This window comes from Salvelinus sp. IW2-2015, linkage group LG22 (assembly GCF_002910315.2).
Source record: "Salvelinus sp. IW2-2015 linkage group LG22, ASM291031v2, whole genome shotgun sequence".
In the NCBI taxonomy this organism is placed as follows: Eukaryota; Metazoa; Chordata; class Actinopteri; order Salmoniformes; family Salmonidae; genus Salvelinus; species Salvelinus sp. IW2-2015.
In genome coordinates this window covers 16821803-16844346 of record NC_036862.1, presented here as the reverse complement: position 1 = coordinate 16844346, position 22544 = coordinate 16821803, and the positions used below count along the sequence as shown (strand labels likewise).

The window sequence follows — 22544 nt, the reverse complement described above, 5'->3', positions numbered from 1 at the left end:
CACACTTCCCCATGACTGTCTATTTTCATTAACTCATCAGGTCAATTCAAAACAGAACACTCACTCTTCCAAGAACACGTCCTGCATCTAGCCAATTACCCCCAACCTTACTACCCATCAATCACGTAGTGCGGCCTCCACATTGCTCTAGATGAGCCTGTGAGAACCCACTGCCCTCAGTCTGTCTGTCAGGCAGGCAGGCAGGCATACCACCACAGTCCTGTAATCACTCTTCTCTAATAAGATGTGGCTGGCCATCAACAACAGCTCCAGCCTCTGCTTCTATAACAAGGCAAGTATCCTCTCAGGTGGATCAAAGCTGCCCTCACTGGTCCGGGCCCCAAATATATCTAATTGACAAGTTGAAAGGGTGCACTCTTCTCTGCGTCCACCTATTTCATTTGGAGACACTCACACACGCAGGCCTCAGGAGGTTGGTGGCACCTTAATTGGGGAGAACAGGCTTGTGGTAATGACTGGAGCGGAATAGGTGGAATGGCATCAAATACATCAAACACGTGGCTTGCAGGTGTTTGATGCCATTCTCTTTGCTCCATTCTGGCCATTACTATGAGCTGTTCTCCCCTCAGCAGCCTCCTGTGATGCACGCACATACGCATGTACACACAGACACACACACACAAACACACAGTAGTTACCTGCAGGGCAGATACAAGTGAAGTTGCGGCCCTCGTCCCCCTGCCTCAGGTCACTACAGATGGCGTAGTTCTGGCAGGGCCTGAGGTGGCAGGCATCAAACTCCTCACAGAAGATTCCAGAGTAACCATTCTCACACTCACAGAAGAAGGTGCTCTGGAGGTCAGAGGGGTCACTGTCACACACTGACTGACTAAAGGTACCAAAACTAGTGCCAGTTTCTCCCAACCACATGACCTGACCAGGATAAACTCATGGCTCTATATGTGACTAGTATAGGGGTTCATGTGATGAGAAGAAAAACTGATGAGACTGAATGGTCAGATAACATTGTGGAACATTCTGAGCATAATGCTCAACACTTTGTCTGTCACTGGGATGGTTCTAGTTACTGGGGCTACATGCGGCTCTATTGAGATGTACAACCCTGGGATTCTCTATTGTTAGTCCTCTAAACCCCACCGATGCCCTTTTCTTCCCAGCTCCCCAAAGTGTGGTGTGCTAAATCACCCTCTAACACTGCACCTGTAGGCAGGAGGGAAAGAGCTAGCAGGCCCTCAGTCTAACACACGTCTCCTCTCTCCCCTCCTCTCTTCTATCCTCTCCCTTTCTTATTTTTTCTCCCTCTCTTCACTTCTCTTCATTTCCTCTCTCTACTCCTCTCTGCAGCAGTCTACTCCTTTCTGCAACAGTCTACTCCTCTCTGCAGCAGTCTACTCCTCTCTGCAGCAGTCTACTCCTCTCTGCAGCAGTCTACTCCTCTCTGCAGCAGTCTACTCCTCTCTGCAGCAGTCTACTCCTCTCTGCAGCAGTCTACTCCTCTCTGCAGCAGTCTACTCCTCTCTGCAGCAGTCTACTCCTCTCTGCAGCAGTCTACTCCTCTCTGCAGCAGTGATTATTCTGCTAACTGCAATGCCTCTAGGGACCCAGGGAGCGGGGGAGCAGTAGGGATGCAGGACTTTATTATTAAGAACTCTGTCTCCATCCCACAATACATTTATACCTATCTCTGTTCCCATGGCAATAAGGCATGGTCTTTATTCTGTCTTGCTTATCTTTTTCTCCACTCAGTCTCCTGTTGCTATGTTACCGCATAGTGTATCATCAAGACAATAGTGTCGCAATCTTACAATATTCTGCTGAATTTAAGCAATTACCTTCCAGTATATTGAGTGGGAAAATCAGTTTTCTGAATATTGAAAGTGACATGTTAAGCCTTAAAATAGTGTTCACAGGATCAAGCCCAAAGACAAGGGATTGATTCACCGACCCAAGGACAGGTGACATCACATATTTGACCCCTGATCTCTTACCACAGAGGACTGGGTGATGCACTTCCCCTTCCCAGAGCATTGTGGGTCACTGAAGCGGCTGCCAGGCTCCACACAGCTGCTGGCCTTCACTGTCAGATTGAGACGCAGGGTGACTTCCGAGCCACTGGGGGTGCCCACGCGCAGCACACCTACAACGGGAGAGAGAAAAAAACAAGATCAATCAAAAAATATTTATTCTATCCTAAGGTCCTAGCTGGTTCACCTTGATAAATATGAAAAGACTGATTAAATGTGAGCAATATTCAATATTGCCAATGTAACTGGAGAGAAAGGTAGGGGAGGTCAACATGTATGTAGGGACAGAGGCATTGTGTTTAGATAAGGTGCAGAGAGAATTAATGGTTCCTTGCAAAGAAGATTATGGTCAAACATGTCCGGTTCTACACAAGTTTGCTATCTTAACRTCATCGTACATAACATTGACCAGAACACCTTGTGTTTGACAAATGTTCTAGGAGGGGTTGCTTATGGATCATTGCCTAGATAAGACACCTAGCTTCCATTGAAAAAGATAAATGTATTTCCCGGCGACCAACAATTAGAGAAATGGAGAGGAAAAGGCCATGCTAGCAAATATGAATCAAAACCAAAATAGATGAGTTATTGTTTTGTTATTTATGTGTCATGTGACACACAGCAGACTGCTACCAGAAGCCTCTATTTTAAAATAGCCTCAAAGTGAAGATTAACAGTCGTTATTAGGGACCTGCTATGAGCCAATGAGGCGTGAGCAAAGCCAGGACGAGTCTTTGCCACAACAAAGCCCTGCAGCCAATCAGGCGTCTATAAAAGCTGGTCCCCTAACACCTCACCATTTTCTGGTTAGGTCAGCCCAATAACATCTGTTCCTCACAACACAAACTCACAAATGCAAAGTCACTGCTCTCTGATGCAGCACTTACATGCACACACACACTTACACTGCGTTTAGACAAGCAGCCCAATACTGATATTTTTTTTCACTAATTGGTCTTTTGACCAATCACATCAGATCTTTTCACATCAGATTTTTTTCAGAGCTTAACTGATTGTTCAAAAGACTAATTAGTGAAAAAAAAAGATTAGAATTGGGCTGCCTGCCTAAATGCACGCACTGTAAAAAAAAGATTAAACTCAATTGTAAGGCAATCAACTGCAATATGATTGTAAGTTTGCTCAACAAAATGTTCAAGCACAAACTTTTTGTTGTGAGTTTACTCAACAACATTTCTGCTGAGCAAATTCACAATCCTATTGCAGCTGGTTGCCTTACAATTGTGAGTTGAATCCTATATATATATATATATATATATTTTTACAATCCACTCTGCCACCATCATTATTTCATTCACACTAGCTGTCTCAGATGTACGAACATGTGGTACATGCGTGCACGAGTGGGAGTGTGTGTGCACTTGTTCGTGTGTACTGCATGTTTTGCATGTGAGACAGATTATGTGAGATGCACACAAGCACACACACACATCTCCACAGCAGCCTTGCTCTCAAGGACGTGACTCATTTATTATCCAGAGTCTTTGACTGGTAAACAACCAAACACGATGACAGAAAAACGACTCTCACTCTTTCTCTCTCCTTTTCTCTCTCTCTCTTTAATTCTCTCCTCCCTCACTCCCCAGACAGAGCCGCAGGATCTCAGGCGGAGTGTCTCCAGCCAGCTCAAGGTCAGTGGACAGACAGGCTGAGAACTAATACAGCAATGTTGGTATGGAGACCACGCACACGGGTCAAGCAGACGATTCACTAAAGGGAAGGACACCAATTACGACGCCACACCTGCTGGAATCCACCGAACCTTCAGACGTACGTTACTGTAACATTCCTCATTGAAAATAATCTTAACGGTAAAATATGCAGAAAAACAACAAACCTGAATTGCAGAGCCAACTGTTTATGTGCGCCAGCCCCATACAAATGAGCCATTATCATACTGTTTATGAATTGTATGGATATTGCGTTCTTGATTGACATTCCATGCAAATTACTGATCCAGACAACTCAGAACACTGCAGAGAATGTGAATGTTAGTATTGAAAACATGATGGAATACCATTCCATCCTATTACCCAATGGGCTTGTTTGATCAGGGTCGTTTGTCTCTGACTTTGAGGTACCTTATACCAATAAACTACAAGTAACTTCTAAATAGGAATATGTATAATATGCACTTTTATCCCTATATGTGCTATGCAAAGATGCATTCCCTTGGAGTTGAAGATAGCCATCTCTAACGCAAAATACAGTTGGCACCAATGACAGGTTTGGCAGTATTGAAGTGATAGCGCCATAAAAACACCTGTACATTTACCACCAAATGGACAGACAGAATAAAGTAACCTATATTCCTACATATGCTTTTTAACAGTTGTATTGAGGTGGGGGGGGGAATCTTCTGTTCCACCTAGGAACAGACAGGATTACGTAAGTAAGTAAATTGAGATGGAGGAGGGGCCTTACTGAGGAAGTAGTTGTGTCCAAGAGGGAGGGAGTGGTCAGGGACCACCAGTCCATCCGAGGCCTGCTGGAACCACATGATGGTCCCCTCCACCAAGGAGGAACGCTGGAAGCCATCCTCTCCGACACGCCAAAGGACGGGCGCTCCACTCACATTCACTACGATCCTGAAGAGAGAGGGAGACGGGAGGGAGTGTGAGAGAGAGAGAGTCCTCGAAACCAAACACTTTTGTTACCAGCCTGCTACAGTGCATTCAGAAAGTATTCATATCCCTTCATTTATTCCACATTTAGTTGTCACAGACAGAATTCCAAATGGATTAAAGCACACATAATTCCCCGTAATGACAAAGTGAAAACATGTTTTTGGAAAAATGTATTACAAATTAAATACAGAAATATCTGATTTACATAAGTATTCACAACCTTTGCTTTGACACTCCAAATTGAGCACCCTTTGCCTTGATGACAGCTTTGCACACTCGTGGCATTCTCTCAACCAGCTTCACCTGGAATGCTTTTCCAACAGTCTTGAAGGAGTTCCCACATATGCTGAGCACTTGTTGGCTGCTTTTCATTCACTCTGCGGTCCAACTCATCCCAAACCATTTCAATTAGGTTGAGGTCGGGTGATTGTGGAGGCCAGGTTATCTGATGCAGCTTGGAGGTGTGTTGGGTCATTGTCCTGTTGAAAAATAAATTATATTCCCACTAAGCGCAAACCAGATGGGACGGCTTATCGCTGCAGAATGCTGTGGTAGCCATGCTGGTTAAGTGTGCCTTGAATTCTAAATAAATCACAGACAGTGTCACCAGCAAAGCACCCCAACACCATCACACCTCCTCCTCCATGCTTCACGGTGGGAACCACACATGCGGAGATCATCCGTTCACCTRATCTGCATCTCACAAAGACACAGCGGTTGGAACCAAAAATCTCAAATTTGGACTCATCAGACCAAAGGACATATTTCCACCAGTCTCATGTCTACTGCTCGTGTTTCTTGGCCCAAGCAAGTCTCTTCTTATTGGTGTCCTTTAGTAGTGGTTTCTTTGAAGCAATTCGACCTTGAAGGGCTGATTCACGCCGTCTCCTCTGAACAGTTGATGTTGAGATGTGTCTGTTGAACTCTGTGAAGCATTTATTTGGGCTGTAATTTCTGAGGCCTGGAACTATAATGAACTTATCCTCTGCAGCAGAGGTAACTGGGTCTTCCTTTCCTGTGGCGGTCCTCATGAGAGACAGTTTTATCATAGCGCTTGATGGTTTTTGCGACTGCACTTGAAGAAACTTTCAAAGTTTATGAACATTTCTGGATTGACTGACCTACATGTCTTAAAGTAATGATGTACTCTCGTTTCTCTTTGCTTATTTGAGCTGTTCTTGACACAACTGATTGGCTCAAACGCATTAAGAAGGAAATAAATTCCACAAATTAACTTTTAACAACGCACACCCGCTAATTGAAATGCATTCCAGGAGACTACCTCGTGAAGGTGGTTGAGAGAATGCCAAGAGTGTGCAAAGCTGTAATCAAGGCAAAGGAGGGCTACTTTGAAGAATTTCAAAAATAAAATATATTTTGATTTGTTTAACACTTTTTAGGTTCCTACATGATTCCATATGTGGTATTTCATAGTTTTGATGAAGTTCGTTTAGATTATTCTACATTGTAGAAAATAGTAAAAATAAAGAAAAACCATGGAATGAGTAGGTTTGTCCAAACTTTTGACTGGTACTATATGTAAATGAGATATTTCTGTATTTTATTTTCAATACATTTGTTTTAACTTTTTCATTGTGGTGTATTGTGTGTAGATGCGTGAGAACACAACAAAATGTCAAATAAGTCAAGGGATATGAATACCTTCTGAAGGCACTGTATACATTTTAAAAGACACACAACCACCATGCTCGTAGGATGGAATGGTGGACATGAGTAATGCCTGGTCCTGTCTCAGTGGGGGTACTATACTGCTTACTGCGGTGACTGAACARCTCTGAAGGCGAGGGAGTAGAGTTATGACTGCTGTGGTCAAGGGCCATTACTCATCTGACTTTGGGCCAATTACTGGAAGAGAGAGTCTCTCTGCACAGACAGACAGTGTCAGCAAAGCAGATGCACTCCAACTTAACACAAGACCAGCTACACTCCCAGACTCCTCCCACTGGCTGAGTCACTCACAGATAAATAAACACACACAGGTAAGTAGGTATTGACCTTTCAAAAGCTTTTGATAGCATTGAGCACCATTTTTTGTTGTTGCATAAATTACAAACTTATGGCCTTCGAAATAGAGACCTCGACTGGTTTAGGAGTTACTTAGTTAATAGGAAACTGTTTTGTGGAACAGCACAGTTTTGGAGTTTAAGAACATGCCCTATTGAGATTCCTCAAGGTTTGATCCTTGGCYCATAGCTTTTATTTTAAATTGATGTTAATGACAATTTTGATTGTGTACATGTTATATTGTTTGCTGATGACACCAACATCTTTCTGTCTGATAAAGATGGTCAGAAATTGATCGTTAAAATGAATTCGTAATAAAWAAAAAAAATTGGACGACTGGTTTAAAGCAATTAAGCTGTCTCTAAATTAGGGCGGTCAACGTTAGCGAGTTAATAATGCATTTATGCGCTACATGTTTATCGACGTACATTTTATTTACACCGTTAATCGCGTCTCCATTTCCTCACCGCACGGAAACTTTTAAGAGCATGTGTTTCCGTAACGGACCCTTTTAAGCACAGGACACAACACGAAACACAGCTAGTGTCAATGCTTGCGCATTAACATTGCTGAAGGCCATGTGCCTGTAGCCAAAATCATGTAAAAGTTATGCCCAATATTACCAGAGCTATATATTTTTTTCCCGCCACGGATTTGTGCCCATGTCGCGGGCCATTTTATAAATACACGCAAGCCGCAATTTTTGGTTTTGATAACGAACAACATTGTTTAGCTAGCTAGTCATGTTAACTTGACTGACTAGGCTAAGCACAAATTTGGATGGCACAGGAAGAACTGAAAATGAATAGGCTACTCAAAGAGATGCTTCAAAGGCAGGCTGCATATACAAGAGTGGGGTGTGTAGAATTGTCTGCATGTGAGCTTGCATGCATGCAGGCACTATCAGTAATTAGCACACAAACACAACACAAAAACGATATTTGCCTACAGCCAAGAGCGGAGACTGTTATGCTGATAAAGACCTCTTATGTTTCCACTCTCCTGTCATTTATAATGAGACACTATACATTGACCACTTTGGATGACCAATAAAGGACATTTATGATGCTTGCTTAAATCGGAACACATTGCAGTCAGGCACTATACTTGGGCAACACAATGGAGGTAATTTGCTACCATCGGGGTTGCTGACAGAATAATAAAAGACTGCAAGTTCCATGTAAATGACACAGGACGATAATCATAAGACAATGATCTCAAGGGAAGACAGATGTAGTGCAGTCTCCAGTGTGGTTTTATGCAGAACTACAGTTCATGGAGGGAAGAGAGATAGGATAAACAGGGAGAGAGAGGGGAGGTTGGATAAAAACAGCGAGAGAGAGGAGAGGTTAGGATAAACAGGGAAGAGAGGGAGAGGTAGGATAAACAGGGGAGGGAGAGGTTAGGATTAAACAGGAAGAGAGTGGGGAGAGGATAGGATAAACAGGGAGAGGAGATCGGAAGGGGTTAGGCATAAACAGGGGAGAGAGGAGAGGTAGGATAAACAGGAGAGAGAGGGAGGGGTTTAGGATAAACAGGGAGAGAGGGAGAGGTTAGGATAAAACAGGGAAGGAGACGGAGAGGATAGGATAAACAGGGGAGGGAGAGGTTAGGATAAACAGGGAAGAGAGAGGGAGAGGATAGGATAAACAGGGGAGAGAGAGGGAGAGGTTAGGATAAACAGGGAAGGAGAGGGAGAGGTTAGATAAACAGGGAAGAGAGAGGAGAGGTTAGGATAAACAGGGGAGGGAGAGGTTAGGATAAACAGGGAAGGGAGAGGGAGAGGATTAGGATAAAAAAGCGAGAGAGGGAGAGAGTTAGGATAAACCAGGGGGAGAGAGGGAGAGGTTAGGATAAACAGGGAAGGAGAGGAGAGTTAGGATAAACAGGGAAGAGAGAGGGGGAGGTTAGGATAAACAGGAGTGAGAGGGAGAGGATAGGATAACAGGAAGGAGAGGGAGATGTTAGGATAAACAGGGCAAGAGAGAGGGAGAGGATAGGATAAACAGGGAAGAGAAGAGGGAGAGGTTAGGATAAACAGGGAAGAGAGAGGGAGAGATAGGATAAACAGGGGAAGAGAGGGAGAGGTTAGGATAAACAGGGAGCGAGAAAGGAGAGGTTAGGATAAACAGGAGATGTAGGATAAACAGGAAGGAGAGGGAGAGGTTAGGATAAACAGGGAAGAGAGAGGGAGGTTGGATAACAGGGAAGAGAGAGGAGAGGATAGGATAAACAGGGAAGAGAGGAGAGGTTAGGATAAACACGGGAAGAGGAGAGGAAGGAGTTAGGATAAACAGGGAGAGAGAGGGAGAGGATAGGATAAACAGGGAAGGAGAGAGGGAGAGTAGGATACCAGGAGATAGAGGTTAGGATAAACAGGGAGTGAGAAGGGAGGTTAGATAAAGGAGAGGTTTAGGATAAACAGGGGAGGAGGGGTTAGGATAAACGGGAGGAGAGAGAGAGGATAGGATAAACAGGGGGGAGAGGGGAGAGTTAGGATAAAACAGGAAGAGAGAGGGAGAGGTTAGGATAAACGGGCAGGAGAGGGAGAGGTTAGGATAAACAGGGAAGAGAGAGAAGGAGAGGTTAGATAAATAGGGGGAGAGGGAGAGGTTAGGATAAACAGGGAAGAGAGAGGAGAGGTTAGGATAAACAGGGAAGAGGAGGGAGAGGATAGGATAAACAGGGAGCGAGAAGGAGAGGTTAGGATAAACAGGAAAGCGTTAGGATAAAAGAGGGGGGAGAGGGAGAGGTTAGGTAAACAGGGAAGAGAGAGGGAGAGGTTAGGATAAACAGGGAGGGCAGGGAGGAGGTTAGGATAAACAGGGAAGAGAGAGGAGAGGTTAAGGATCAACGGGAGGGAGAGGGAGAGGTTAGGATAAACAGGGGAGGGAGGGAGAGGTTAGGGATAAACAGGGAAGAGAGAGAAGGACGAGGTTAGGATAAATAGGGGGGAGAGGGAGAGGTTAGGATAAACAGGGAAGAGAGAGGGAGAGATTAGGATAAACAGGGGGAGAGGGGAGAGGTTAGGATAAACAGGGGAGGGAGGGGTTAGGATAAACAGGGGAGGGAGAGGTTAGGATAAACAGGGGAGAGAGAGGGAGAGGTTAGGATAAAACAGGGAGGGAGAGGGAGAGGGAGAGGATAAACAGGGGGAGAGAGGAAGGCAGAGGCTAGGACAAACAGGGAGGTTAGATAAACAGGGGAGGGAGGGGGTTAGGATAAACAGGGGGGAAGAAGAGGATAGGAAAACACGGGGCGAGAGGGAGAGAGGTTAGGTAAACAGGGAAGAGAGAGGATAGAGGTTAGGATTTAACGTGAGGAGAGGGAGAGGTTGGATAAACAGGGGAGGGAGGGGAAGAGTTAGGATAAACAGGGAAGAGAGAGGAGAGGTTAGGATAAACAGGGGAGGGAGAGGTTAGGAATAAACAGGAGGGAGAGGTTAGGATAAACAGGGGGAAGAGGGAGAGGTTAGATAAACAGGAGAGAGAGGGAGAGTTAGGATAAACCGGAAGGAGAGGGAGAGGTTTAGGATAAACAGGGAGAGAGGGGAGAGGTTAGGGATAACAGGGAAGAGAGAGGGAGAGGTTAGGATAAACAGGGAAGAAGAGAGACGTTAGCGATAAACGGGAGGGAAGAGAGGTTAGGATAAAACAGGGAAAGAGAGAGGAAGAGGTTAGGATAAACGGGAGGAAGGGAAGAGGTTAGGATAAACAGGGAGGGAGGAGAGGGAGAGGTCAGGATAAACAGGAAGAGAAGGGAGAGGTTAGGATCAACGGGAGGGAGAGGGAGAGGTTAGGATAAACCAGGGGAGGGAGGGAGGTTAGGATAAACAGGGAAGAGAGAGAAGGCACGAGTTAGGATACATAGGGGGAGAGGGAGAGGTTAGGAAAACAGGGAAGAAGAGAGGAGAGCATAGGATAACAGGGGCGAGAGAGTGGAGAGGTTTAGGATAACACAGGGGAGGGAGGGGTTAGGATAAAACAGGGGAGGAAGAGGTTTAGGATAAACAGGGAGAGAGAGGGAGAGGTTAGGCATAAACACAGGGGAGGAGAGGGAGAGGACGAGGATAAAACAGGGGAGAGAGAAGGAGAGGTTAGGACAAACAGGGGAGCGAGAGGGAAGGTTAGGATAAACAGGGTAGGGAGGGAGAGGTTAGGATAAACAGCGGGGGAGAGGGAGAGGTTAGGATAAACAGGGGAGAGAGGGGAGAGGATAGGATAAACAGGGAAGAGAGAGGGGAGAGGATAGGATAAACAGGGAAGAGAGAGGGAGAGGTTAGGATAAACAGGGGAGGGAGAGGTTAGGATAAACAGCGGGAGGGAGAGGGAGAGGTTAGGATAAACAGGGGAGACGAGAAGGAGAGGTTAGGACAAACGGGGAGCGAAGGGAGAGAGTTAGGATAAACAGGGGAGGGATGGAGAGGTTAGGATAAACAGGGAGGGAGGGAGAGGTTAGGATAAACAGGGGAGGGAGGGAGGAGTTAGGATAAACAGGGGAGGGAGGGAGGAGTTAGGATAAACAGGGGAGGGAGGGGTTAGGATAAACAGGGGAGAGTGAGGTTAGGATAAACAGGGGGGAGTGTCACGCCCTGGCCTTAGTATTCTTTGTTTTCTTTATTATTTTAGTTAGGTCAGGGTGTGACATGGGGTATGTTTGTGTTTTGGGTGTTTATTATGGAAAAGGGGGTGTTGGTTTTAGTGTATGGGTTTGTGTTGAGTGTATGTGTCTAGGATTGTCTATGGTTGAGTGTAGGTGTTTAGGAAAGTCTATGGTTGCCTGATTTGGTTCTCAATCAGAGACAGCTGGTTATTGTTGTCTCTGATTGGGAGCCATATTTAAGGTAGCCATAGGCTTTAGGTGTTTGTGGGTAATTGTCTATGTTTGAACGTTTGTAGCCTGTGTGTGTGTGCACAACGTTTATAGCTTCACGGTCGTTTGTTTAGTTTATGTATAGTGTTCGTTTCATGTTTTCTCTCTTCTCAATAAAAGAAGATGTTCTTTTCACGCGCTGCGCCTTGGTCCTCACTCTCTTCAGTAGACGATCGTGACAGGGAGAGACAGAGGATAGGATAAACAGGGGAGAGAGAGAGAGGATAGGATAAACAGGGGAGAGAGAGAGAGGATAGGATAAACAGGGGAGAGAGAGAGGTAGGACGGGAGAGGTTAGGATAAACAGGGGGGAGAGAGAGGATAGGATAAACGGGTGAGAGAGAGAGGATAGGATAAACAGGGGAGAGATGGCGAGGGGGAGAGGTTAGAATAAACAAGGGTGGGAGGGAGAGAGGGCGGGGATAGGATAAACAGGGGAGAGAGGGAGAGGTTAGGATAAACAGGGGAGAGAGGGAGAGGTTAGGATAAACAGGGGAGGGAGGGAGAGCACTATGCAAACACACACTCACACACATATACACATACACACAGGAAGGTACCAGTACATGCAATACAGGGCTCTTACTTGATGGCAGTCTCCTCAGGCACCTCTAGAGAGAGAGTCAGAGTTCCAGAGGTCAGCTCACACAGCTCAGGACTCACACAGTGCAGTCCCTCCGTCACCTGCAACAGGAACACACACACATACACACATATGCATGCATGGACACACAGAGACACACATACACACAGGCACTCACATACATGGAAATACACAAAGATACACACATGAGGCAGCAAGTGGATAAATGCCATTATTTTATAAGACAAATAAAGAAGTTCTGCTAACTCTGAACCTAGTTAGCTGGTCAGCTGGACTGTTGTGACTAATAGAGTACAGGTAGCATTCATCTTTGACCTGTTCTTTCTCCCACTGCACCACCAAGAGTCTCTGTCCAGCCTTAGGCTGCCATGGTTGCAGCGTCGGAGGTGCCTGCGTGGTGCTGGACACTGTTGTTGGCTGGGAGGGCTGAGTGGCGGTTGTGGGTGTGGCGGGTGTGGCCTGTTCGGGGGCAGGGGGTGTGGCAGGATCCCAGTTGGAGACAGGCAGCAGGTCCAAGGTGCCCTGCTCACACTTCTCCCCCTCGTACCCCTCGCTGCACTCGCAGGTGTACTCCTCGCTCTCACCACTGCGGCTACAGTTGCCATGGAAACATGGGCTGTTGGCACAGGGGTCTGTGAAAAACTGAGGAAAGAGGAAAGGGAAAATGACTATAGATGACATGGGAAACGAAACGCCAATTTCAGACTCAATATTCGTTGTATATAAACCACTGTATATTATGGATGCATCTCAAATCACAACCTTTCCTCCAGAGTGCACTGCTTTTGACCAGAGCGCTTTACTGTCCACTATGCCTTCATCTCAAATTACACCTTTTACAACCACTACTTCACAGGACTCTGGTCAAAAGTAGTACACTACATAGGGAATCAATCGAGACGTAGGCTGTATCCTCACTATTCTGTAACGGCCATCACCATTGGCTCAGAGGATTCTCCCCTTGTCCATTATTAACACCTGGATGTTTATTACAACTTTTCCTGCTTAGGCTGCAAAACCAAGAGTGGCAGAGAGTGCAATGTTCTACGGCAGTTTTATATTTGCAGCGCGTCTAAGGTAAGAGAGCTCAGTTTACCAGGGTAAACTCTCAAATCTTATTTTCATCCCTCCTAACATGTATCTTCTCTCTTCCTTCATGTTCTTTTCCCTCTTTCTTGACTTCTTTGCTTTTCACTCTCTCTACTTGCGAAAGCCTGTTGCAAATATGTCCACTCGTCACATGCTAGCTGTATTGTTCTTGTAAAAGCCACAACAAATGATACACTAATGCTAATGTTATAAACAAATACTCAATCACGACCACAGGCTTCCCGGTTATGTCCATAAGTAATCAGAAATGTTCTACGAACGAACCTAGGGTTTGAACTCATGTGCAACCAGAGGCTCAAGGTTTCTCACTATCACGCACACATTACTTTAATGGACCCTGGCAGTCTTTTTCATGCTCTTTTCTCCCATTAATAATTCACCATATTTAGAGAAGAAAAAACTCTGACAAAAGCGTTTGAAGGTGAGAGAAGATAAAGCTAAGTAGGTTCCAAGACGGCGTAGCAGTCGGACGTGTGTTTTGTCTTGTCCCGTCCCGTGTAAATATAATTTTCCTCTGGGGTTTTTTCCTATATATTTCMTATATATTTTCATCTCACTTTCCATCTATGGACTGAATATACTCTCCTGCAACCCGCCTCACCCAATGTGGTACGGATCTGCTATTTTTATACTTTAGAACCGGAACCCCCATCAGCAGCTAGCCAGCTAACTAGCTACTAGCTAGTAGTCAGTTAGCCACTGCTAGCGGTCTTCACCGTTAACTCAGACTCCAGCCAGCCTCAGCTCGGTCAATACCTGCCAGTCTGCACAGCGCAATATCAACCCAGAGCATATCGGACTGCTTTTTCTCTATCACATATCCAGATTCCTACCGCAAGCTCTGAACCTTTACACCGGATCGTCGCAGCTAGCTAGCTGCAATCTGAGTGGCTACACCTGGCTAACGTCTCTGTCCCGAAGCAAGCACCAGTTAGCCTTGAGCTAGGCTCATCTCCCAGCTAGACGAAGAGGTCCACCAGCTAATTCTTGGGCTACAATACCTCTTTTGCGAATTGGCCTGGACCCTTTTCTGCCAACACGGAGCCCCGCCGATACATCACGACTGGTCTGCCGATGTAATCGTCCGAGGTGATTTCAACAGGCTCTTCCGTTGTGACGTCTGAATCGCCATGTCTCCAGCTCGCCTAGCGCAGTAGCGACTACTGAATCGGCTCCCTGACTCACCTATTGCTACTCATTGGACCCTATGATCACTCGGCTACACATGCCTCTCCCTAATGTTAATATGCCTTGTCTATTGCTGTTCTGGTTAGTGATTATTGTCTTATTTCACTGTAGAGCCCCCAGCCCTACCCAATATGCCTTAGATAGCCCTTTTGTCCCACCCCACACACGCAGTGACCTCACCTGGCGCCTCTAGAGACAAAACCTCTCTCACCGTCACGCAATGCCTAGGTTTACCTCCACTGTACACAAATCCTACCATACCCTTGTCTGTACATTATTCCTTGAATCTATTCTTCCACGCCCAGAAATCTGCTCCTTTTGCTCTCTGTTCTGAACGTACTAGACAACCAGTTCTTATAGCCTTTAGCCGTACCCTTATCCTACTCCTCCTCTATTCCTCTGGTGATGTAGAGGTTAACCCTGCAGCCCCCAGCACGACTCCCATTCCCCAGGCGCTCTCATTTGTTGACTTCTGTAACTGTAAAAGCCTTGGTTTCATGCATGTTAACATCAGAAGCCTCCTCCCTAAGTTTGTTTTATTCACCGCTTTAGCACACTCCGCCAACCCGGATGTCCTAGCCGTGTCTGAATCCTGGCTTAGGAAGGCCACCAAAAATCCTGAAATTTCCATCCCCAACCACAACATTTTCCGAAAAGATAGAACTGCCAAAGGGGGTCGGAGTTGCAATCTACTGCAGAGATAGCCTGCAGAGTTCTGTCATACTATCCAGTTCGACCTTCTACTTTTAAAAATCCACCTTTCCAGAAACAAGTCTCTCAACGTTGCAGCTTCTTATAGACCCCCCTGGCTATAAGGACCCCCAGCTGTGCTCTGGACACCATATGTGAATTGATTGCCCCCAATATATCTTCAGAGTTCGTACTGTTAGGTGACCTAAACTGGGATATGCTTAACACCCCAGCCGTCCTACAATCTAAGCTAGATGCCCTCAATCTCACACAAATTATCAAGGAGCCTACCAGGTACCACCCCAAAGCCGTAAACACGGGCACCCTCATAGATATCATCCTAACCAACTTGCCCTCTAAATACACCTCTGCTGTTTTCAACCAAGATCTCAGCGATCACTGCCTCATTGCCTGCGTCCGTAATGGGTCCGCGGTCAAACGACCACCCCTCACCACTGTCAAGCGCTCCCTAAAACACTTCAGTGAGCAGGCCTTTCAAATCGACCTGGCCTGGGTATCCTGGAAGGCTATCTTTTTCAAACAGAAATTTGCATCCTGTTATTTATCTTCTTTCTCTTTTGAACCCCAGTATCTCTACTTGCACATCATCATCTGCACATCTATCACTCCAGTGTTAATGCTAAATTGTAATTATTTCGCCTCTATGGTCTATTTATTGCCTTACTTCCCTAATCTTCTACATGTGCACACACTGTACATAAACTCAGCACAAAAAGAAACATCCCGTTTTCAGGACCCTGTCTTTCAAAGATAATTAGTAAAAATCCAAAAACTTCACAGCTCTTCATTGTAAAGGGTTTAAACACTGTTTCCCGTGCTTGTTCAATGAACTACAAACAATGACTGAACATGCACCTGTGGAACGGTCGTTAAGACACTAACAGCTTATAGACGGTAGGCAATTAAGGTCACAGTTATGAACACTTAGGACACTAAAGAGGCCTTTCTACTGACTCTGAAAAACACCAAAAGAAAGATGCCCAGGGTCCCTGCCCATCTGCGTGGACGTGCCTTAGGTATGCTGCAAGGAGTCATGAGGACTGCAGATGTGGCCAGGGCATAATTTGCAATGTCCGTACTGTGAGACGCCTAAGACAGCGCTACAGGGAGACAGGATGGACAGCTGATCGTCCTCTCAGTGGCAGACCACATGTAACAACACCTTCACAGGATTGGTACATTCGAACATCACACCTGCGGGACAGGTACAGGATGGCAACAACTGCCCGAGTTACACCAGGAACGCACAATCCCTCCATCAGTGCTCAGACTGTCCACAATAGGCTGAAAGAGGTTGGACTGAGGGCTTGTAGGCTTGTTGTAAGGCAGGTCCTCACCAGACATCACCGGCAACAACGTCGCCTATGGGCACAAACCCACTGTTGCTGGACCAGACAGGACTGGCAAAAAGTACTCTTCACTGACAAATAGCAGTTTTGTCTCACCAGGGGTGATGGTTGGATTCGCGTTTATCGTCAAAGGAATGAGCGTTACACCGAGGCCTGTACTCTGGAGCGGGATCGATATTGAGGTGGAGGGTCCGTCATGGTCTGGGGCGGTGTGTTACAGACTCATTGGACTGAGCTTGTTGTCATTGCAGGCAATCTCAACGCTGTGCGTTACAGGGAAGACCTCCTCCTCCCTCATGTGGTACCCTTTCTGCAGGCTCATCCTGACATGACCCTCCAGCATGACAATGCCACCAGCCATACTGCTCGTTCTGTGCGTGATTTCCTGCAAGACAGGAACGTCAGTGTTCTGTCATGGCCAGCGAAGAGCCCGGATCTCAATCCCATTGAGCACATCTGGGACCTGTTGGATCGGAGGGTGAGGGCTAGGGTCATTCTCCCCAGAAATGTCTGGGAACTTGCAGATGCCTTGGTGGAAGAGTGGGGTAACATCTCACAGCAAGAACTGGCAAATCTGGTGCAGTCCATGAGGAGGAGATGCACTGCTGTACTTAACGCGGCTGGTGGCCACACCAGATACTGACTGTGACTTTTGATTTTGACACCCCCTTTGTTCAGGGACACATTATTGTATTTCTGTTAGTCACATGTCTGTGGAATTTGTTCAGTTTATGTCTCAGTTGTTGAATCTCAAATCAAATCAAATCAAATCAAATGTTATTAGTCACATACACATGGTTAGCAGATGTTAATGCGAGTGTAGCGAAATGCTTGTGCTTCTAGTTCCGACAATGCAGTAATAACCAACAGTAATCTAACCTAACAATTCCACAACTACTACCTTACACACACACACAAGTGGTCACAAAGACGGACTAAAGATATAATGTAGCACATAAAGATAATATGAAATGAGTGGCGTGAGCAGAACGGCATGGCAGATGCAGTAGATGGATAATGAGTACGGAATATATGAGATGTGTACTGTAGGGTATGTAAACATAAAGTGCATAGTTTAAAGTGGCTAGTGGTACAGTATTACATAAAGATGGCAAGATGCAGTAGATGATATAGAGTAGTATCATATACATATGAGATGGTAAGTAGTAGTATGTAACATTGTATTAAGTGCGCATTGTTTAAAGTGGCTAGTGGTACATTTTTACATAATTTCCATCAATTCCCATTTTTAAAGTGGCTGGAGTTGAGTCAGTATGTTGGCAGCGGCCGCTAAAGTATATGGTGGCTGTTTAACAGTCTGAATGGCCTTGAGATAGAAGCTGTTTTTCAGTCTCTTTTTTCAGTCTCTCCCTGCTTGATGCACCTGTACTGACCTCCCTTCTGGATGATAGCGGGGAACAGGCAGTGGCTTGGGTGGTTGTTGTCCTTGATGATCTTTATGGCCTTCCTGTGACATCGGGTGGTGTAGGTGTCCTGGAGGGCAGGTAGTTGCCCCTGGTGTGCGTGCGTTCTGCAGACCTCACTACCCTCTGGAGAGCCTTACGGTTGTGGGCGGAGCAGTTGCCGTACCAGGGCGGTGATACAGCCCGACAGGATGCTCTCGATTGTGCATCTGTAAGAAGTTTGTGAGTGCTTTTGGTGACAAGCCGAATTTCTTCAGCCTCCTGAGGTTGAAAGAGGCGCTGGCTGCGCCTTTATGTTCATACAAGTATTTACACATGGTAAGTTTGCTGAAAATAAACGCAGTTGACAGTGAGAGGACGTTTCTTTTTTTTGCTGAGTTTAGATGTTTCTATTGTGTTATTGACTGTACGTTTGTTTATGTGTAACTCTGTGGTGTTGTTTTTGGTCACAGCTGCTTTGCTTTATCTTGGCCAGTTCGCAGTTGTAAATAAGAACTTGTTCTCAACTGCCTACCTGGTTAAATAAAGGTGAAATTTAAAAAAAATGTAAAGGCCATGTTGACTCCAGTCCAGGACTTGTTGGTAATATTCATTATGCACTAATGAAAAATGGAACTGACACAAGAAGAGACTATCTGAACTTGTCCAAAAATAAACACTTCTTGTTTTCCGTTGCAAAAAAGTTTTTGTCACAGTGTGCCCTCCAATGAAACGACCCTTGCTTTTGTTTTAGTGTGAGGAACGGTTCTTACAGGAGTCAATAATCTTGCTTCCCACCACAGAATCCCAGAAGCACCATATCTCTGCCACCTCAGGCAGCCACACCGTTCAAACGTGTGGTTGACTCAGTTCCCATTAGCAAAGGAAACAGAACAAAAGTTTGAGAGTGTGTTGAAGCATGCTGAGTGATACTCATGTAGAATACCCAAGTGTGTGTGTGTGTGTGTGTGTGTGTGTGTGTGTGTGTGTGTGTGTGTGTGTGTGTGTGTGTGTGTGTGTGTGTGTGTGGTGTGTGTGTGTGTGTGTGTGTGTGTTGTGTGTGTGTGTGTGTGTGTGTGTGTGTGTGTGTGTTGTGTGTGTGTGAGTCTATGGTGTGTGAGAGCGTCATTAACAGCCCTGCTTTCCCTAGGACTGACTTCATATCTTATATAGCACTAAACTCTCTCAAGTGTTTTCTCATGAGTCTCTATCAGAACCACTTAGAGCACTACACTGGAGGAGCACAGTGGCACCAACAGCCCACTCCCAACCCCTCAGAAGAGCTGCTGACCTGGTCGCACAGCTGTAGCACGGGCCCACAGACCCAGCCACCGCAACAAAGACACACTAGGAAAACTGTCTGACGCTAGCACCACTACCTCTGGATTAGAGGTCGACCGATTAATCGCATAGCCAATTAATTAGGGACGATTTCAAGTTTTCATAACAATCGGTAATGGGCCTTTTGGACGCCGATTATGGACGATTACATTGCAATCCACGAGGAGACTGCGTGGCAGGCTGACCCCTGTTACCGCGAGTGCAGCATCAAAAAGGACTTGTGGCTCGCAAGGAGCCAAGACAAGTTGCTAGCTAGAATTAAACTTATCTTATAAAAAACAATCAATCTTCCAACTATAATCACTAGTTAACTTATACCGATAGGTTGATTGTATACTCTACTTTGTAAGGACTTAGACTCAGTAGTCTTGTTTCTGCCATGTAGCAAATATTAATCAATGCGGTGCCTGTTAATTTATCATCAAATCACAGCCTACTTCAACTTTGCCAAACGGGTGATGATTTAACAAAAGCACATTCATTGCAATAATGTACCTAACCATAAACATCAATGCCTTTCTTAAACCTTAAACCTGCATATGTAGTTAAAAGAAATTCATGTTAGCAGGCAATATTAACTAGGGAAATTGTGTCACTTCTCTTGCGTTCAATGTATGCAGAGTCACGGTATATGCAGCAGTTTGGGCCGCCTGGCTCGTTGAGAACTGTTGAAAGGCCATTTATTCCTAACAAAGACCTTAATTAATTTGCCAGAATTTTACATAATTATGACATAACATTGAAGGTTGTGCAATGTAACAGCAATATTTAGACTTAGGGTTGCCACCCATTCGATAAAATACGTAACGGTTACGTATTTCACAGAAATAATAAACGTTGTGTTTTTTCGAAATAATAGTTTCAGGATTTGACCAAAGGCTCGTATTTCTGTGTGTTTATTATCTTATAATTAAGTATATGATTTGATATTTGATAGAGCAGTCTGACTGAGCGGTGGTAGGCAGCAGCAGGCACGTAAGCATTCATTCAACCAGCCCTTTACTGCGTTTGCCAGCAGCTCTTAGCAATGCTTGAGGCACAGCGCTGTTTATGACTTCAAGCCTATCAACTCCCGAGATTAGGCGGGCAATACTAAAGTGCCTATAAGAACATCCAATAGTCAAAGGTATATGAAATACAAATGGTATAGAGAGAAATAGTCCTATAATTCCTATAATAACTCATGTTCAAAGGAACCACCAGCTTTCATATGTTCTCATGTTCTAAGCAAGGAACTTAAACGTTAGCTTTTTTACATGGCACATATTGCACTTTTACTTTCTTCTCCAACACTGTGTTTTTGCATTACTTAAACCAAACTGAACATGTTTCATTATTTATTTGAGACTAAATTGATTTGATTGATGTATTATATTAAGTTAAAATAAAAGTGTTCATTGTTCATTCAGTATTGTTGTAATTGTCATTATTACATATATATATATATATATATATATATATATATAAATCGTCCAATTAATCGGTATCGGCTTTTTTTGGTCCTCCAATAATCGGTATCGGCGTTGAAAAATCATAATCGGTCGACCTCTACTCTGGATACAGTATATACTGGAGGCTAACATCTCTAAAGGTTCCGCACACACGTAACACAATACCAACATAGCATGTGAAACCTGTCACAAACTCGCCTACGTAACTGACATCATATAGCAAACACCCAACATAATAGAATCAGTTCCTCTGGGTGTATGAATGGTGTTGGTGCAATTGGCTCGCCTACTTCTCTTGATAGGCAACTACTGCCTATAAGCACAGGGACAGGGCTAACAGTGTGATTTAGCACGTCTATTAGCTCACAGAGGCACAGAACAATAACAACCAACATACACAACCAACATACACAACAAGCTCTGTAACTATATTCCCACATGGGACACGAACAAAAAAGATGTAAAGATATTTTAGAGCAAAAATGTATTGCTTCACAAGTTAAAATGATCAACTTGCTAATTGTCCTGAAGCGAATAAGGATCAATAATATTGAAAGAAGATAGTATTATTGTGTACATGAGAGACAGAAAGACAGAGAGACAGACAAAGAGACAGAGAGAGAGAGATACAAAGAAAGAGAGAGACGGAGAGAGACAGAGAGACAGATATGAGGTGGTGGGGGAAGTGGTGGTGGAAGAAGTGGGATGAGCTGCTGGACATTTTTCAGCCCCTCACACACACACACACACACACATACATACCATTTTCTATGGAATTGCTTAGGAGTAGATGAGACAGAGCTGTCTCCGAGCAGAACTACCACGGCAAACAAAATGAACAAGCTCAATATCAACTCTCACCGCAGGCTGAGGATTTTACTAAAGTAAAAGTCACACAGAAAAATACTACTTGAGTAAAAGTCTAAAAGTATTTGGTTTTAAATATATTTAAGTATCAAAAGTAAATCTAATTGCAAAAATATACTTAAATATCAAAAGTAAAAGTATAAATTATTTCAAATTGCTTATAATATGAAAATCAGATGGCACAATTTTCTTGTTTTTCTATTTACGGATAGCTAGGGGCACACTACAACAAGCAGACAACATTTACAAACAAAGCATTTGTGTTTAGTGAGTCCTCCAAATCAGAGGTGGTAGGGATGACCAAGGATATTCTCTTGATGAGTTAGTGAATTGGACCACTTTCCTGTCCTGCTAAGCACTGAAAATGTAACAAGTACTTTTGGGTGTCAGAGAAAATGTACGGAGTAAAAAGTACATTATTTTCTTTAGGAATGTAGTGAAGTAAAAGTAAAAGTAGTCAAAAATATGAATAGTAAAGTAAAGTACAGATACCTAAAAAAAACATTTAAGTAGTACTTTAAAGTATTTTTACTTAAGTACTTTACACCACTTCCACGGGGCTACCTCATTGGACAGAGGTGTAACAGTGGGACTGGCCAGTGGGATGGCCAGTGGGATCAGCAGGCCTGTAATGGTTGATAATTGGGCCTGGTCAATTCTTCCAGTTTATCAGGCAGTCATCTGCACCGTGGGTGAGGCTGCGGGGACGGCCGGCGGGGGCGGTTTAATGGCAAGCTGGCTCAACCGCACACAGACCACACTAAGGAAGATGGAAGATGTTTAGGAAGATGTAAGGCAAGCCTATGCCTTAGTGACAAATACGACATGCTTGCAAACACACAAACACAACTCAATGTCCCAACCATGGGCCGGTAAAGTTGTGGCAATACTGGAACTAATTCCAAGAGTCCTTTGAGTGTTTTTCTCATACAAAGAGCATTCTGTCTTTAACATGGTTATTACCTGACAATC

At 44.7% G+C, this 22544-nt stretch overlaps 1 protein-coding gene across 1 annotated transcript in view; it reads right to left on the bottom strand.

Moving 5' to 3' along the window:
- Positions 1-22544, bottom strand: part of LOC111949655 (delta and Notch-like epidermal growth factor-related receptor) — a 77188-nt gene that overhangs the window by 23440 nt on the left and 31204 nt on the right. The window contains exons 2-6 of the mRNA XM_023966997.2: positions 12468-12794; positions 12135-12232; positions 4449-4612; positions 1971-2119; positions 660-813 (exon numbers count right to left, since the gene is read on the bottom strand). Of these exons, the coding sequence (XP_023822765.1) occupies positions 660-813; positions 1971-2119; positions 4449-4612; positions 12135-12232; positions 12468-12794 (892 nt within the window). The remainder of the gene's footprint in view (positions 1-659; positions 814-1970; positions 2120-4448; positions 4613-12134; positions 12233-12467; positions 12795-22544) is intronic.